General features: G+C 44.2%; 1 protein-coding gene across 3 annotated transcripts in view; it reads left to right on the top strand.

Moving 5' to 3' along the window:
* Positions 1-18,260, top strand: part of LOC119973127 (protein NEDD1-like) — a 100,045-nt gene that overhangs the window by 23,171 nt on the left and 58,614 nt on the right. For all 3 annotated transcript variants that reach the window (XM_038810711.1, XM_038810712.1, XM_038810710.1), the window contains exons 5-7: positions 2,598-2,738; positions 5,180-5,409; positions 10,124-10,325. In XM_038810711.1, coding sequence (XP_038666639.1) covers positions 2,598-2,738; positions 5,180-5,409; positions 10,124-10,325 — 573 coding nt within the window. The remainder of the gene's footprint in view (positions 1-2,597; positions 2,739-5,179; positions 5,410-10,123; positions 10,326-18,260) is intronic.

The following is an 18,260-nucleotide window of genomic DNA, read 5'->3' as shown; positions in this document are numbered from 1 at the left end:
CTGGGTATCATGACTTTGCATAGCCTTCCCAGGTGTCCCAGACAGTTGTAGTTGAAATAGACTTCACCGAGAATGATGGATACTGCTCTTTGGCTCAACAATGCTGACATAGACGCGCACCCTCCTGTGGTCAGTTTGGATATTGCATCCCTTGGCGTGGAGAATCTCTCGCCCCCTTTGTTGCTTTACTGGCTGGACATTTGGAGTTGCTCTTGACAATTGCTTTCACCATGCTCATCAGTGCTGTTGGTGGATTCCAAACTCACTGACTATTTGGCCTTTTCTAGAGTCTGATTTTCCTTGGTGTGTAGTCTGAAATAACACAGTCATCCACTCTGACAACAATTCTAACCCTTGTAAATTCTGACTTAATGTCACCATAGTCACAGCCATGAACCATTCCCTATAATTTGTTTATGAAAGTGTACACCGGTTCTCTAGGCTGTTGGACATATTGTGTGCTCGCAAATGTTGTTGTTTCTTGTATTAAAATATATATCTCCAAATTTTATCAGAAGATTTAGTTATTCCTTGCCCTTAAATAATATCATCAACTATCAGACCAAAATCAGTGTGTCCGCTTGTTCAGCTTCTAGTTTTTTAAAAATCTAATCCTGAAACGATCATGCATCTTAGTCTTTCCTGCCAAAATCCCCAATTTTGTACTTTGGTCCTTGGATCAGTCCAAATTGGTCTGGGAACCTTGTTTGTTGTCTATGGTTGTTTCAGAGTTCAGGGAAGTAAAGCTTTAAATGCTGTGGAGGTTTTAAAGTTAGTGCATCTCGCTTAAAGAGTGGTCTTGTGCTTGTGTTTTGACAGGGTCCTGTGGTATTAGTAGTCCTGAACTCTTTGGCTTTAGTTTTGTGCCATGATTACTCAAACTATTCTGGTCCTTCGCTGCGATATCGAAGGATTTTGGTTGCTTTCCAATGGAATCCTGGCTTTGTCAGAGATTTTAAAATCTTCATCTTTATTATTTTTACCTTTCAACGATCTCGGCTGCCACGTGACGTGGCGCCAATTCTGATCTGGGGCTAGTTGTGGCACTTTTGGAAAGTCGCTGCCCTGCCTTTTTATTTAAGCGCTGAAACGTTAGACTAGTCCTGGTTTAGAACTGAAGTTTTGGCTCACCCCTATTAAGTTCTTCTTCAACCCCACACTCTGGGCAGTAAGGCGATCTCCCAGTGTGTCTTCACTTCAGGTGCTTTTGATCATGTCAGAATGCTGCTCCTTTAATTTTCCTGCTTTTCAATTTCTGAGTCCAGAGTCGATTTTGAAGATTTCCAGGCAACTCCCTTCCAAATGTAAACCAGAATGCCGCCATCTCTGGTGGCCTGTTCCTTTGGTGGGATAGAACATACCCAGGGATGGGTGTGCTCATGTCTGGGACATTGTCAAGTATGATTTTGTCAGACTGTTGCTTGACTAGTCCATTGGACAGTTCTCCCAATATTGACCATAAGCCCGCAGATATTAGGAAGGAATACTTTGCAGAGTCTGCGGGCTGATTTTGCCATTGTTGTCTCTGGTGCCGATGTCAACGGTCATTGGTCCCTCTGGTTTCATTCTATTTAAACTTTGTAGTGGTTTGACACAGCAGAGTGGCTTGCGAGGCCATTTCAGAGGGCATTGAAAAGTCAACCACATTGATGTGCACATTACTGGGGTGGTGTGAGTTAAACTTCATTCGTGTTGTTGGATTGCACTCATCTAGGCAAGTGGAGAGTATTCCAGCGGACTCCTGACAGTGCCTTGTAGATGATGGACACGCATTGGGGAGTCAGGAGAGTTACTCGCTGCAACATTCCAAGCTTCTGATCTGCTCTTGTAGCCACAGTATTTATATGACTAGTCCAGTTCAGTTTCTGATCAATGGAACCTCCAAATTGTTGGGAAATTCAGTGATGGGAATGCCATTGAGTGTCAAAGGGCGATTCTCTCTTGTTGGAGATGGTGATTGCCTATCACCTCTGATGCAAATATTACCTGTCACTTGGCAGCGCAAACCTGTATATTGTCGAGGTATTACCGCATGACAGGCACAGACTGGTTCGGTATCTGAAGAAGTGAGAATGGTACTTAACAAACACTCTGCAATCATCAATGAACATCCACACTTCAGGCTTAATGCTGGTGGGAAGATTACCTTGTTTGGCTTTCTGGGGAAGAATGCTATAGCTGACTGGATCAATTTAGGAGTTTAAAATCACCTATACTGGCAGAATACAAAGCTGTTTCCTCAAGTTTTTGACCAGTTGGGAAGAGTTTTGAGAATTTGAATTTGGATGACTGCGGTTAATATCTAGTTGGTGATTAATTTTTGCTGTTTCAAATTTTGAATGTTCGGCTGCATGTGCATTTCTTCAGAATTCTACATGCTGCCAGAAGCAGCAGCTTAAAAATAAATCCACTTTTTCACACAAATTATTAGTTTTACATAGGGTATTGCATTCCAGCAAAGCTTTAGGTGAAGAATGTGGGTTGAAATTGAAAGGGGTTGAGTGGGCACAATATGGATTGATTTCTGTATGTTAAGGAGTTTTGTGTAGGTACACACTATCAAAGCATGTTTCATTTCTATTTTGTTTTCTGTGCAGGGTCACAAGGGCATAGTGACTTGTTTAACCAATGATTGGGATGACCATTGCGTGCTGTCAGGGTCTCTGAGTGGTGAAATTATTCTGCACGATATGCTGAATGATGAAGTTCCCCCCACGTATTGCTGTCGCAATCATCAGGTACAGTTTATCTGATGACCACAAGAAGGAGCTCTGACATTTGGAATGCTTGTGGTATCTTTTATATATTTTGGCACCTGCTATTCTTATTATCAAATTTAGTTTTTGTTCTGCTGTAGACAACTGGTTCCATATAGTAACAATTTTTCTATGGAAGGACATTTTAACCCTTCCAAGTTTTGCCCTAGGTACCTGGTCCCTGATGAAGGTCAACAGGCTGAACCCTGTAGCTCCTACCATCTCAAACTGTGGTATTAAAATTCATGATAATTGAACAAGTCTATTTTTCTCCCCACACCATTTCAGGAACAGTTTATTGTGTTCGTCATGCAAAATGATAGGAAAAAAGCTCAGACATATGTTGTAAATATTGTAATAGTCCTTCCTGTGTATTTGCTGTAGTTCCCATTTCTTTCATTTTTATTTATTTGGGTCTGCGGACCCGTAATATGGATGTGCCTTTAACCAGAAGATTCAAAGTGAAACAGCCTACTTGCCAGGACACTGTAGGCGGAATTATCCGCTCCCGCGCAGAATCTGGAAGGCCGTCGTTAACTCAGCCGAGTTTCACGACGGCCTCGGAGGCCGCTCCTCGCACCTTATTCACCACCCCCCCAGGGGGCTAGGTGCGGCGCTCCGTAAATCTCGGCCGCAGGGCCTTGACGCTTGCGTCAAGGTGGCGCGCCGGGAATGACGCGACTGACAGCCTAAGTGACTCCAACCCGCGGATGCGCGGCTGACATCACTATGGCTCCAACCCGCGCATGCGCGGCTGACGTCTCCAACCCGCGCATGCGCGGTTGCCGTCTTCCCCTCCGCTGCCCCGCAAGACGTGGCGGCTTGATCTTGTGGGGCGGCGGAGGGGAAAGAGTGCGTCTCTTGGAGACGCTGGCCCGACAATCGGTGGGCCCCCCACAAGCTTCAAACGGAACTTTGGCGCCCATGTTCACGACGGCAGCGACCAGGTGTTGTTGCCGCCGTCGTGAACCGGTCGGGAACGTCAGACCGCTCGGCCCATCCGGGCCAGAGAATCGCCGCTTGCCGTGAGTCGCCCGGCCCTCCCGCAGTTCTCCCACCCGGCGTGGGCAGCGGAGAACCGTGCCCTGTGTTCCCAGGTTTAGTATTTTGGAAAGGAGTAACCAGATTCGTCGGCAACAAGTGGATCTCAGGAGCCAGATTTGGAGCGATTCTGTTCGATTAGTTAACTGGTGACTAGTGGGTTGGCCAGGGATAGTGTTCCACCTGGCAATGGGCAGCGAAATGAATGTTTCCTGCGTGATGCTTTCTGAGAGAACTGGGCATAAGTCTGTCTGTCCTCCTCTCGAATGGAATTAAGAGATCCTGTGTCACTATTTTGTAGAAGATCGAGGTAGTTAATGCCAGACCAATATTTCCCCCCACCAACGTCATTAAAATAGGTTTGATCACATATTTGTGGGAATTGCTAATTGCAAGTTCATAGAATCCTTACAGTTCAGAAGGAGGCCATTCAACCCATCAAGTTTGCACCAACTCTCCGAAAGAGCACCCTATCTAGGTCCAATCTTCTGTCCTATCCCTGTAACCCCACCTAACCTTGGGATGCTTGGGGGCAATTTAGCATGGCCAATCCACTTAACCTGCCGTCTTTGGACTGTGGGTGGAATCCGGAGCATCCAGAGGAAACCCATGCAGACAGTCACCCAAAGTCGGCATCGAACCCAGTTCCCTTGTGTTGTGAGGCAGCAGTTGGCTGCCACATTTTCTACATGATATTCTCTGGTCGGGAAATGTGATATATAAATGAAAGTCTTTGTTTTTAATGAGTGAACACGGGGAAGAGGCAAAAGCATTTGGAAGTAAAAAATAGCCTTTCTGAGGAAAAGGTTGGGGGCAAATATTGAATGAGTGAAATAAAATGCAAACGCAGTTTCCACTCCGTGGTTCTTTTGATCTTCCCACCATGATTTCAATGAAAGAACAACAGAAAATCACAAGAAATGTGAGTAAAAGCTGTTTTCTTTGGAGTTTCCAGCAAACGCTTTCTGCTGCTCCAGCCAGCCAATCAAAAGAGCCATTAGAAATTTCAGGTGCTTTAAAAACAAAAGGTTTTCTGTATAACATTTTGCATGCTGCAGAAGTGAGGCAAAATGCCATTGACCACGCTGTGCACTCTGGAAGTGGCATAGGAAAGGTTTTCTTGAAACTCAAATGTAAGTTGTGAAATCCTTTAGTTTCTTGGTGATGAATTGATCAGACAATACTAAAATCCATGCATTTGACGATTAAAACTGCAGCCAGAAAAAAAATCATCCTTTAGAGAGTGCCCAGTCGGTCATCCTGTTGGATAATAGGTTCTCTGGTTAGGCAGTAGGACCAAGTTACGCTAGGTCTGACATGTGCCTGTCTCCAGAACTGACAAAGCCAAGATTAATTTATGAACTGCTGTGATTTTATTTCAGCCCCTCCGTGACCTGAAAATCTCTTGCTTCCAACGCTCTCTGTTGGGAAGTGTCGGCGATGATGGGACCCTTGCATTGTGGGACCTGAACACTTTACAGCTACAACATAGCTTTGACTATGTCCACAAAGCCCCTGCAAAAGCACTTTGTTTCTCTCCGGTGATTGAGCCATTAATTGTCACAGTTGGCCTTGATAAGCATATCTCAGCTTTTGATGTACGGAGTAAATCGTAAGTATGACATTTTCAGCAATAAATCCCTAGCTCCCTTTATTTTTTTACAAAATCGAGGCTTTAATTTTACTACCACAGTAACACGAGGATCTTAGCAGTTACTGAATCCAGCCACCGAAGAGAATGCTGGTGCTATCACGTCAAGTTGAAACTAGAACCTGACTGGGCTAATGGCAGCTAATCGACCTCATTCCGGTTAATTTCTTTCACTCCTGGTCAATGCTCTATTGCTCATTAGTACCATTTGGTCAGCACCCTCTGGTGAAAATTCCATATCTACTGAAGTTAATCCAATTTACTGATACAGTCAGAGCTTGTAAGATCTAGTTTTTTTATTTTATTTGTGCTGTTAGACAGCATTAGTTGCGCTTGACCTCAAATGGCAGGGCAGCATGCATACTGTAGCACAAGCCAGGGACTCGGTTATTGTTTTTAAAGATGCCTATCGTTTATTGTTTCACTGGTGATTATTTTGTTATAGATAACACCAGAGATTTTCTAAATATAAATTTTACTAAATGATGTCCACAGGGATCAGTTTGTTCATGCTCATTTCACGTTGAACCATTTATACTTGTTGCTCAGAGGAGGATGTGCAAAAGACGAAAAGGGAGGCTGGTAAAGTTGCGCCGCTGAGCTTCCTACAACTGTGATGATCTCAATCTAGTAATACATGTCTATAGAAGAAAATTAGTCACCATTATGGCTTGAATTGATACCTGAGCTTGCCAATTGAGTCTGTTGAGATGGTGTCGACCAATGTGTATTTTGTTTCAGATAGCAGAGTACAGTTGGAGGTGTTCTTGGCCCATTATTTCTTCATGTAGAAATAGAGGTGGGCTCAATAGTATAGCAGATGACTATCTAGTTCATTTAGTACATTCCTGAGAAAATAATTTAACAATGTTAATTAACCAGATTCAACAAAGTTTGGTGTCCTAGTACCCTGATGTCTTTTGTCTTGGCAAAACATCATTAAAAATTCCATCTTATAAAACAAAGATTCGCTTTGCTTATTTGCCACAGACTAAGTGACCCTAATTATAAACTGATGCAATCATGAAATGTGAACCCAAAAGACTTAATTAAAATGTTGTTGGAGCTCCACTCCTCCAGGCAAGTGGAGAGTATTCCATCACACTCCTGGTTTGTGCCTTCTACATGGTGGGCAGGCTTTGGGGAGACAGGAGGTGAGTTACTCTCCACAGGATTCCCAACCTCTGACCTGCTGTTATAACCATAGAGATGCAGACGCAGAACTGGGGATTACATGAGGGGTTGTCAGAAACCATACAGCGCCTGCAGGGGCAGTTGGAGGAGTCCAAGTGCCTGCAGGGGCAGGAGGCAGTGCCGATCACGCGTTCTATCCAGGCCAGCGACGGTGAATGTATCGACCATGGGCCAGGATAGCCATGGCCTAGGGCACTCTATGCAGGCGGTGGCATTGGACAGGACCAGTCTCAGAGAGACCTGGCACAGTCCCAGAGGGAGGTGGCCCAGTCCCTGTGCTCCATGGCCTCAAGCGTGGAGACCTTGGTCGAGACGAGAGCGGAACACCCTGGCTGTCGTTCCAGCCACACCCCATCCCAAGGAGTAGCCCGAGAGCTATTGGGCACTGCAAGAGAGGTGGAAGTGATGGGGCTCATGCTGGTGACTCCCACAGGAACATCACAGTGCCCCCCCCCCCCCCCCCCCCCGTGCCTGATGCATCCAACGGGAAGCGGACAGAACAGGTGGCACCACACCACCTGGAACACCCGAGAGACTGCCAGGTCCTTATAGGCCCAGTCGCTCCAGAGGACACCTGCTGAAGGGGAGCCAGATCACAGGGTGGGAACCGCAACAGGCCACTTTCAGCCCTGATGTACTGCCTGGGGATCCACCTCAGCATAGTGTTAGGGCACGTAAAACCAGAAAGTTAGACACCAATTAATTTGGCACAGGTGCAGCACATAAGCGTTAGGGGCAAGGCCACAGACCTATACAAAACTGTTCACCTTTTCACAATAAATACCTGTGCACAAACCTTTCAAACTGCCTTGATGCTCAGTCAGAAGGGTGTGAGGGATGGGCTGGGCTGAGCTGGCTGCAGAGGGGGTGCTGGGGGCCTTTGGGGAGGGGGGGCCAGTGCGATGGGCAGCCGTTGGAGGTGGGCTTTGGCCAGGGCCCCCAGTTCAGCCACCGCTCACTGCCCGGTACCCGACCCTACCCCCATCCCTCTCCACCCCGTCGCCATCTCTCTCCCCCCCCCCCTCCCATCCCCCCCCCCCGCGAGTTCTGTGAGACAAAAGGATGGAATGGTCAGCTTGCACGCAAGGATCATCAGGTTGGACAGTGGAAAGTGCTACCGTGAGTGGGAGTCAGGTGTTGTTGAACGATGCGAAGCACCAGAGCTCATCGTGAAGTGGGTCATCCTACATCCCATGGGCCTGACCCACTGTTACTGCCAACTCCAGGGCTACACCCCGTAGTGAAGAGAGGAATCATGGAGGGGGTTACAGGTACGGGGGGAGGGGTTGGTGCATTGAGGGTGAATAAGGAGAGGCAATTCAACTGAGGGTGGGATGGTTTGGCAGCCAGCCACATCCCTTAATCGGCAAACCTGGAGGCGATTAGAGTATCTTACATGTTGTGTAGCTTCCTGTGCTTTCACAGGTCCCATACACTGCCCACCCTCCCCCTTCCCCGCATCGTCCTCGCCAGATGAGGCCTGGCGTTCATCCTGTTCCTCCAGCAAGTTGCCTCTCTGCCATGATGTTTCTGCTGCACCATGTTGTGGAGCACGCAGCAGGCCACCACGATATGGGAGACCCTCAGCCAGCCATGCCAGTGGAAGAACTGGCAGTCCACGGTTGTGCCTCTTGGATCGTGTCCAACCCCCTCCCTCCCTCAGCAGCCACAGCACCTATTTCCCGATTTTTAAAACCATAAATGAAACTTGGTGTCGGTAATTCCTTCTGTCGGAGGTGGAGCCCGTTAGTGATATGACAATGACATTTACTACACATATGGAGTAGAATGCATTGGCCACGCTAAATTGCCCCTTAATTGGAAAAAATGAATTGAGCACCATTGAGTCAATTTTGGTTTTCGCGAGTTCTATTTCCATCTCGCATCTACTTCCACAGACTTTGAAGGGTACAGTTTGGGGGAGTCAGTCTATCTAAGCTACACTCGGGTGGTATATCAGCATAGAGGCTTAGCAGAACGAAATTCCTTTTTGATATCTTGCCCTTATCCTCTCATTACTTGTGGGCGGCATGGTGGCGCATGGCATTCCGTCAGGCGCCTGGTGCCTGCCATGATTTTAGGTTCACTCACTATTCTCTGCCCAATCGTGTTTCATCCTGGCATAGCTGGATGGAGAATCCCACCTTTTGTTTTTATCTATCCTCATCCTTCCTCGGCATCTGTACCTAAAACCTGTTTCACCAAAATGGAAAGAAACTAAGAAATACAAGGTCAATAACCTGAAAGATCAACATGATTTCTCTTTGCAGATGCAGCCTGATCTATTGAGTCTTTTCAGTTTTAATTTCCCAATTCTAGATGCAATTCTAGATGCTTTGTTTCAGCATCCATACAATTGTTCCACTCTAATTTTGTCTGGTTCCACTAACCTGCTGGTTCCTTATGTTTTGATATTCCTATTTTTCAAGCAAGTATTTTATTCCCTTTTAATCAATTTTTAGGAATCTACTTCAGGTTTCTGTGTTCTAATTATTTCCTGACCTCCACTTCAATCCCTTTTGTGAATATCTTGTTTGAGCTATTTTGCTAACACTATCGTAAACTATCGATCTTAAAGTTTGTATCAAATCACCTTCTTGGCTTGAGTGAAATAAACATGACCTACTAATCTTAAATAACTGTAACCTTTCATTCCTGATATCTTAAAGAATCAAAATCACGCAGTTTCCATTGCTTTAATTTCTTCCTGTAATGGAGTGTTTCAAAGTTCCCATGATAATCCCGTTACAGTCTAACTGATGTTTTTTGTAAGTTTAATATTATGTCCTTGCTTTTTAATTCCAAGCCTCCAGATTCAAAACCTTTTCATAACTTTATTGATGCTAAGGCCATTTAGCATTTGTATTTGAACACCAAGCTCTAGAACATAGAACAGTACAGCACAGAACAGGCCCTTCGGCCCTCAATGTTGTGCCGAGCCATGATCACCCTACTCAAACCCATCCTATACCCGTAACCCAACAACCCCCCCCCCCCCCTTAACCTTACATTTATTAGGACACTACGGGCAATTTAGCATGGCCAATCCACCTAACCCGCACATCTTTGGACTGTGGGAGGAAACCGGAGCACCCGGAGGAAACCCACGCACACAGGGGGAGGACGTGCAGACTCCACACAGACAGTGACCCAGCCGGGAATCGAACCTGGGACCCTGGAGCTGTGAAGCATTTATGCTAACTACCATGCTACCCTGCTACCTCTGTGTGCTGTCGTTCTCCATTTTAAAATGTCTAGTATTTAAGGTGTATTTATTTTCACTATTGTTCACAAAATATATTGTTTTACGTTTAAATGGCATATCCCACCTATCTGGCCACCCTTCCAGCTTGTGTGTCTATCTGCAGATATGACGCCCGCTTTAATGATACTAGCAATAGTGATGTTCATAATTGACCGTCTCAGAGAATTTTTGCTTTTCTCTCCCTCCCCCACTTTATTCAATTTATTATTTTTCCAGCATATTGTACAATATTCGAGCAGACTCTCCTCTAACTGCAATTGAACTCCTGCCAGATGGGACCACTCTGGTGATTGGATGCTCTCAAGGAAAGGTCAGCCTGTATGACCTCAGAAACATGGAATTTCCAGTGAAATCTTCAAAAGCTCACAGCAGTGCTGTACGGTGCATTAAACTTCAGACAGTGAGAGGGAAGTTTCAGGTCAGTACCATTTTTTTTTCAGTTGCATCTTTCATCATAGATGTTGTTCCTTTTCCATGGCAGTATAGAGGTAGAATTTGTTACCATTATGATGGATAGACAATACGGAATACTACCACATGTTGTAAAATGGTTAAACTTTGGGTGGCACAGTGGTTAGCACAGCTGCCTCACGGCACCGAGGTCCCAGGTTCAATCCCAGCTCTGGGTCACTGTCTGTGTGGTTTGCACATTTTCCCCATGTTTGCGTGGGTTTCGCCCCCACAACCCAAGATGTGCAGGGTAGGTGGATAGGCCACGCTAAATTGCCCCTTAATTGGAAAAAACGAATTGAGCACCATTGAGTCATTTTTGGTTTTCGCGAGTTCTATTTGCATCTCGCATCTACTTCCACAGACTTTGAAGGTACAGTTTGGGTGAGTCAGTCTATCTAAGCTACACTCAGGTGGTATATCAGCATAGAGGCTTAGCAGAACTAAATTCCTTTTTGATACCTTGCCCTTATCCCCTCATTATTTGTGGGCGGCATGGTTTGGATTGGATTGGATTTGTTTATTGTCACGTGTACCGAGGTACAGTGAAAAGTGTTTTTCTGCGAGCAGCTCAGCAGATCATTAAGTACATGGGAAGAAAAGGGAATAAAAGAAAATACATAATAGGGCAACACAACATATACAATGTAACTACATAAGCACTGGCATCGGATGAAGCATACAGGGTGTAGTGTGAATGAGGTCAGTCCATAAGAGGGTCATTTAGGAGTCTGGTGACAGTGGGGAAGAAGCTGTTTTTGAGTGTTTTTGTGCGTGTTCTCAGACTTCTGTATCTCCTGCCCGATGGAAGAAGTTGGAAGAGTGAGTAAGCCAGGTGGGAGGGATCTTTGAATATGCTGTCCGCTTTCCCCAGGCAGCGGGAGGTGTAGATGGAGTTAATGGATGGGAGGCAGGTTCGTGTGATGGACTGGGCGGTGTTCACGACTCTCTGAAGTTTCTTGCGGTCCTGGGCCAAGCAGTTGCCATACCAGGCTGTGATGCAGCCCGATAGGATGCTTTCTATGGTGCATCTGTAAAAGTTGGTAAGGGTTAATGTGGACATGCCGAATTTCCTTAGTTTCCTGAGGAAGTAAAGGCACTGTTGTGCTTTCTTGGTGGTAGCGTCGACATGGGTAGACCAGGACAGATTTTTGGTGATGTGCACCCCTAGGAATTTGAAGCTGCTAACCATCTCCACCTCGGCCCCGTTGATGCTGACAGGGGTGCAGTGGCGCAGTGGTTAACACTGCTGCCTACGGCACTGAGGACCGAAGTTCGATCCCGGCCCTGGGTCACTGTTTGTGTGGAGTTTGCACATTCTCCCTGTGTCTGCGTAGGTTTCAACCCCACAACCCAAGATGTGCAGGTTAGGTGGATTGGCCCGCTAAATTGTCCTTTTTTTTAAAAAAATGCTCTCATTACTTATGCCATACTTTTGCCACTGTTGTATCCACTGTTGTATCACACACGGCACAGGATCGTGTCCATTTCAAAAAGCCAAGAACTATCCAAATGGCCAAATACAACAGTAGCTCAGCAGGCAACTTTACCTTGTACAATTTATGGTCATGAATACAATCCCTATTCTGTGTTCAGTTGCTGATTTCAGCTATAGCTCCAATGATTTGACAGTTGACCACACCACCCTCCTCCAATGCCTGTGCAACATTGTGGAGCTAGATGGGACTGCACTCACCTGGGTACATTCTTATCTAATCCTAGCTAGAGAATCATCTGCAATAGCTTCATTCCTACTGCTGCACCATTGCCTCTGCTATCCTCAAAAGATCTATCTTTGTCTGCTTTCTATTTCTCATCTATGTACTGCCTGCGAACATCGTCACCTAAAATCCGTGACATTTTCCACATGGATGCTGATGATACCCAGCTCTACCCCACCACTACCACCTCTCTTGATCCCTCCAGTAGACTTAACTGCAAAGCTGACATTTGTACTAGGCAAACAGCAATTCCTTGCAATTAAATATTGGGAACAACAAAGCTGTTGACTGACTGTTCACATTCTTGGTATATTTGTTACAGGGATGAGCTTTCAACCATGTATCTGTGCCATTGCTAAACTTGCCTGTTTCTATCCATAAATATTGCCTAATCTGTCCCTGCCTCGCTTATCTGCTGGTTAAGCCCTCATCCATCCATTTTCTATCTCTAGTTCTGACTATTCCAGTTGTCATGCTCCAGTATATTCTGAAATTTCAGAAAACACCTTAAAATTTTGGGCACAAACACTTAAAATGCCCAGTGCAAATCTTGTGACCATGAACATTCTGATCCAGACAGTCCGGAGTCTCGAGCAAATACCTAATTAAATATGGACATTAACAGCTCTCTGGGGAAACTCGCACATCCATTTCTTTAAGGTTGACTGTCAACCAAAAGAACTATAGTATTCCAGCTGACTCGTCTTTCTGTTTCACCATAGTCAAATTAATCATCAAAACTCTGTCTTAGAAAAATGTCTAATGGATCCTATCGACCTTTTGTTGTATTCGCTGCCTTGTTCTGGCTTGTAATGCAGAACAAGGCAGCAGCGTGGGTTCAATTCCCATACCGGCCTCCCTGAACAGGCGCCAGAATGTGGCAACTAGGGGCTTTTCACAGTAACTTCATTTGAAGCCTACTTGTGACAATAAGTGATTATTATTATGGCCCCTCTTCCAAACTAAATAGGATGAATTTCAAAATATCAAACCACAACACTGATGTATAATCAACATATCACCTTTCTTTGGACAAAGGTACAAGTTATGCAATGGGGCACAGCTATATTTCCTGTCTGTCTTTAAAACAGCAAAAGCTGCTTGCAGAGCCAAGGTTCCATCTGGGTTCATCAGAAAAGCCATCAAATCAGCTGCAAGTCACAGGTACTAAACAGCAATGCCTTGATTATGGGAGGAGGGCTCTCCCCAACTCGTTCCAACTTCACGTTCACATGTGAACCAGCCTCCTGGAAATACCATTACCATTACGAACAGCTGCGCAGCTTATGGAAAATTCTCTGCTTTCAGACCTAACTTCGGTTCAAAGCCCTTGGGAGCTGCTGATCAATCTGACTGGCTAGCAACTCCATCAATCCGGCAGCACCAAGAGTGGATCAGTGGGCAATAACGGAACTGCAACCAGGAAGAAGGTGACCCAATAATTCCAGAGCTAAGTTAGTCCGGGGTCTTGGGCAGATGAGGGTTGGGAGGGGGGTTTGCAGCTTCCCTATCTACAAAGAGCAGCCCGTAAAGATAGCTTTGCACCCCTCCTTCCCCTTTCCTGCATTTTGAAATGTGTTTTAAAAAGGTGGCTGACCATTCCTGTGAATTACCCACGTTAACAGTTTGGCATGGGCAATGTATTTTTGGAGTCGGGTAGCTGCTTAACAAGCTCAATTGACAAGTGATTATTTATTTAAATATGGTGGGCTACCGATTTCAGCATTCCACCCCCCTCCCTCCAAGGGGGTGAGTTGAGGCATAGACAGGAATGTGGTGGGGTGTGCGCCCTCAACCTATTTTACATGCCTCCCCCGCTGAACACTTGGTGGTAACATGTAAAATGCAGCATTCTGCATCTCCAGATGCAGCCAAACCTGTGAAGTATTTTCAGCCTTTTTTGCTTTTATTTCAGATCAGATTTGCCCTCAGTAACTTTCCCAGTCCCTATTGTTTTTATTTGTGTATACAATGCACCATCTGAGTTAATCCACCACATTTTAGCCATATGTGGATTACTATATTCTGCACTGTGCTGAGGGCATGATATGGAATTTCAACAGATAGTGCTCGACTGCTGTAGCTTTAGTAATAACAAAAAGCTAAAGTGTTATTTTCAGCAAGTATAAGATTAATAATATAGTGCAGACTGATTATAATCTGGAACTAAGTACTAAGTACTTCATGATAATGAGCTCTTTACTTTAGCATGGTCTGATGACTCTCGAAGGGAATATTATAATGAGGACTTGAAATGGTAGACATTTATGTCTCTGTTTTCTCTCGAGTTCATATATTGATCTTGCAGTGAAAAAGTTGCAGTGATGGCTGTCTTGTGGCTCTTTTTCAGTTCCTAATCTATCATTTGAATGATAGGTTATTTATCAAATTATTGGCTCTGAAGCCAAATGCCATCTTGTCTCTTATCTGATACTGCAATGGGCTGGTTGGAGTGTTTTTTTGTTGTTGATGGCCTGCCATGTTTTATGTACTCTTGAAACGAAATATTAAACTTGATTGGTGGAGTAACTTGATATGTGAAGCTCGTTTCACTACTGTTAGCCTGCCAATCATAGAGTCTTAACATCATAATTAAATCAGACTTGAAAGACCAGAAGACCTGCCTAAACACTATGGAGCATTAATCTTAGCGTCTTTATAGGGAGTGGGGGGTGGATCATCCTTCCTTATTGGTTTGACTTAAGGTCTCATTAAGGAGTGAATAACATCAAGTTGTGACAATAATGGATGAATGTGTCCGGGGACCTGGAACTTGAACGATAGATAACTTATTTTTGTTTCCCTTGCAAATACTTGCGTACAAAAAATCCACCCCTTAACCTCAAAAATGACAATGCTATTTCCCAAATTCCATGAGAGGTATATGAGGAATTAGGGCTCGACTTTCCTCAATTAGTATCTGAATTTAGTCTGTAGTCTGTAATAATAATGATATTTATTGTCAAAAGTAGGCTTACATTAATGCTGCAATGAAGTTACTGTGAAAAGCCTCTCGTCGCCACATTCCGATGCCTGTTCGGGTACACAGAGGGAGAATTCAGAATGTCCAAATTACCTAACAGCACGTCTTTCGGGACTTGTGTGAGGAAACTTGAGCATCCGGAGGAAACCCATGCAGACACGGGGAGAACATGCAGACACCACACAGACAGTGACCCAAGCCGGGAATGGAACCTGGGACCCTGGCGCTGTGAAGCACCAGTGCTACCCACTGTGCTACCATGCTGCCCTTGGAGATAATGATCCCAGAATAAGATTGAAGTTGTGATTCTCCTGCACTGTCCATCTGTTTGCATGACTTGTGGTAAAGTATCTGCCTCTGGTGCGCATATTGTACAAAGTGCAGTATTGTTTTTCCCTTTGCAAGAATCAGTATGCTTGCTGTTGCCAAACGCTAGATTAATATTGACATGTTCAGTTAGGCAGTGGATGTTTGAACAAATTAATCAGGAGCAGGAGGAGGCCCCTTGAGCCTGCTCTGCCATTCGATTAGATTGTGGCTAATCAGCTTGCAACTTCAACCCACATTCCTGCCTACCCTCAATAACCTTCCACCCCTTTGTTAATCAAGAATCTTTCTATCCCTGCCTTAATGTTCAAAGACTCTGCTTCCACTGACTTTTGAGCAAGAAAGTTCTAAATATTCATGACCCTCAAAAATGTTTTCATCACCTCTTTCAATGAGCAACCCCTTATTCTTAAACAATGACTCCTAGTTCTTGTTTGTGTTGGGCGATGGATAAACCACTAGTTGCCCTTTGCATCCAAATGGAATTTGCTGAAGAACCTGTCAAAATCCCATGATCCCAAATGCTTGAGTACTGGTGCTCATCAAAGTCGGCCGGTCATGCTGCTTTTACTTGTCTTTGTGCATAACTGAAGTATTCGTTGCATATAGTGAGGATAGATTTGTGTTTATTCCAGTAGCTTTGCAGATTGGCTATTCATGGCATGCAGACAACTCGGCTCATTCTCTTCCTTTGCTTCCTATAAGTGGTAACTCCTTTTGGCTGTTGGGTGTCTACTGTAGCTCACCCAAGTGTTTTCTTTCATTTGAAGATGTGATTGTTTTCAGAGTGCCTGATTATGATGGGAGATGATCGCAGCAATGGGTGATAATCCTATGCACACTTTCAGCAGAGATCATTGGATATCATTTGGCATGAGAATTCTGGCTATTTTCTTTGCTAATTGAAACTACCGCAGATGAAAACTGGCAACACAGCATTGAGCAATAATGAAAAATATTCCTTTACTGCATTAACTTTTCATTTCTGTCAAAAAGTCAGCCTGATTTCTACATTGCTGCTGTAAAGGAAACTTGATGCTTCTGACTAGCATGTCTGTCACCAGAAGCACAGTGCTGCACAACTACCTTGATGATGTTTGCAGTTTCTTGTTGGCTTTTGAAATGTATTGTGTACCAGCCATGGGAGAAGAGAGCTAACTTCTGCAATGTGTTTTTGTTCACTGCGAAAATCAAGTGCGTCCTGGAGAAACTAATTGCCACAAACAAATCTGGAGCAAAAGCTGCTGTCTCGATTTGTCAGGCAGAGTAATGGAGTTCAGAAAAGTGCAGCTGAGCCTGCTTGTGTTGGAGTGTAACTTCTGATGATATTTACAATTCTATCCAGACTCGCAAGAACATTCCATTCTCAGAACATTCATCACCAGAAAGGGGAGTGGGGGGGGGGGGGGGGGGGTGAGAAACAACAATCAAGGCATGAAATGTTTGTTTTTTGGAAACTAATAGGTTGGAGAATATGCCTGACCTATTTCAGTTGGTGTATCCAGTTTTTAAAAATAAGAAATCCCTTTTGAGGGGGTCAGTAGTTACATGGATAATTGGATAATCTAGTTAATTACTCGTCCTTTGTGTACTCAAAGCAGGTTATTTTAATATCGACTTGTTTTGGTGTAATTCATCTAGCGTTGAACTTGCTATATATCATATTTAAAACGGTGAAGCTGGCGATCTGTTCAAAGAGGATCACTATTTGAAACGCATCTGTCTCTTGCTGAGCTGCCCTGAAAGAATTGAGAGATTTGTTTTTCCCTATTTGCCGCTCTCTTTTAGGAAATATCATAAATAAAGATGGAAGGGGATAATGGGCTCATTGTGCAGTGTAGAAACTGACCAGTTATACTGAGATTGATTATTTGACCTTCAGATTTGGCCTTGGCATTCTTCTTCCACATACACTGAAAGGTACTGCACTATATCAGAAGATAATGCAACAAAGGTCCCTTGAGCTCAATGCCTTGAGTTACCATTTAGACCAGAAAAAGCCGCTGCTGTATTACAGAATACTTTGCAGATCTTTAATCCTTCATCGTAACAAAAATAGAATGAGGATTAAATTCTGCTCCTGATTTCTGCCAAGTGAGAAATTGATTTGATTGATACCTTTTTCCTGCCACGTGTTTAGATGGAGAATTGTTTCTGCAGAAGATAATGAAACGAACAATTCAGCTATCATTAAGAGCCGTTGAATGTTCCATTTGAAAGGTGCAGACTTGGACAAAGTCGAGGCATAAGATAATATCTGTCTTGTTGTGAGGGGTAACTTGTGCGTACATAGGTCTTTGCCTACTCATGCTTCATTCTCTGTAATGCTCGGCCAGGCATCAGCAGAAAATAATTGTTTCCCTGAAATAGTATGGAAAAGGTTGGAGGAAGAGTAGACAACCACCTGGTCATTGTGGTGGGACATCTTAAAACCATATTATTTATCCCTCAACCAAGCAACCAGGTCATTTGTTTTACTCTGTGCAAATTGGCTGCTGTATTTCCTTGCATTATAAAATTTGATTACACTTCAAAAGTACTTAATTCTCTGTAAAACGATTTGACACGTAATTGAGTTTCTGTCTGCCATATAAATGCAAATTACTTTTTTTAAGCTCTTATTCCTGCAGGCAATATCTGCGAACATTGTGATTAGGAAGTGTTGTAAGCCTATCTTGTTGTCCAGCATTTTGTTTTGGGGCATCTAGTTTGTTACAAATCTCTCCATTATTTGTCACATGGCTTATTTAAAGTAATTCTCCAACTGATGGGAATATCTTTTTTTCCATGAAACATGAATGTTACCTCTCTTTTTACATCTATTTTTGGCAGTGTAGATTTTTGTCTGGTATATTGACTGTGGAAAATAAAT

The sequence above is a fragment of the Scyliorhinus canicula genome, chromosome 11 (genome assembly GCF_902713615.1).
Source record: "Scyliorhinus canicula chromosome 11, sScyCan1.1, whole genome shotgun sequence".
In the NCBI taxonomy this organism is placed as follows: Eukaryota; Metazoa; Chordata; class Chondrichthyes; order Carcharhiniformes; family Scyliorhinidae; genus Scyliorhinus; species Scyliorhinus canicula.
The sequence above is the reverse complement of the archived record's forward strand: the minus strand, read 5'-3'. Positions and strand labels throughout refer to the sequence as shown.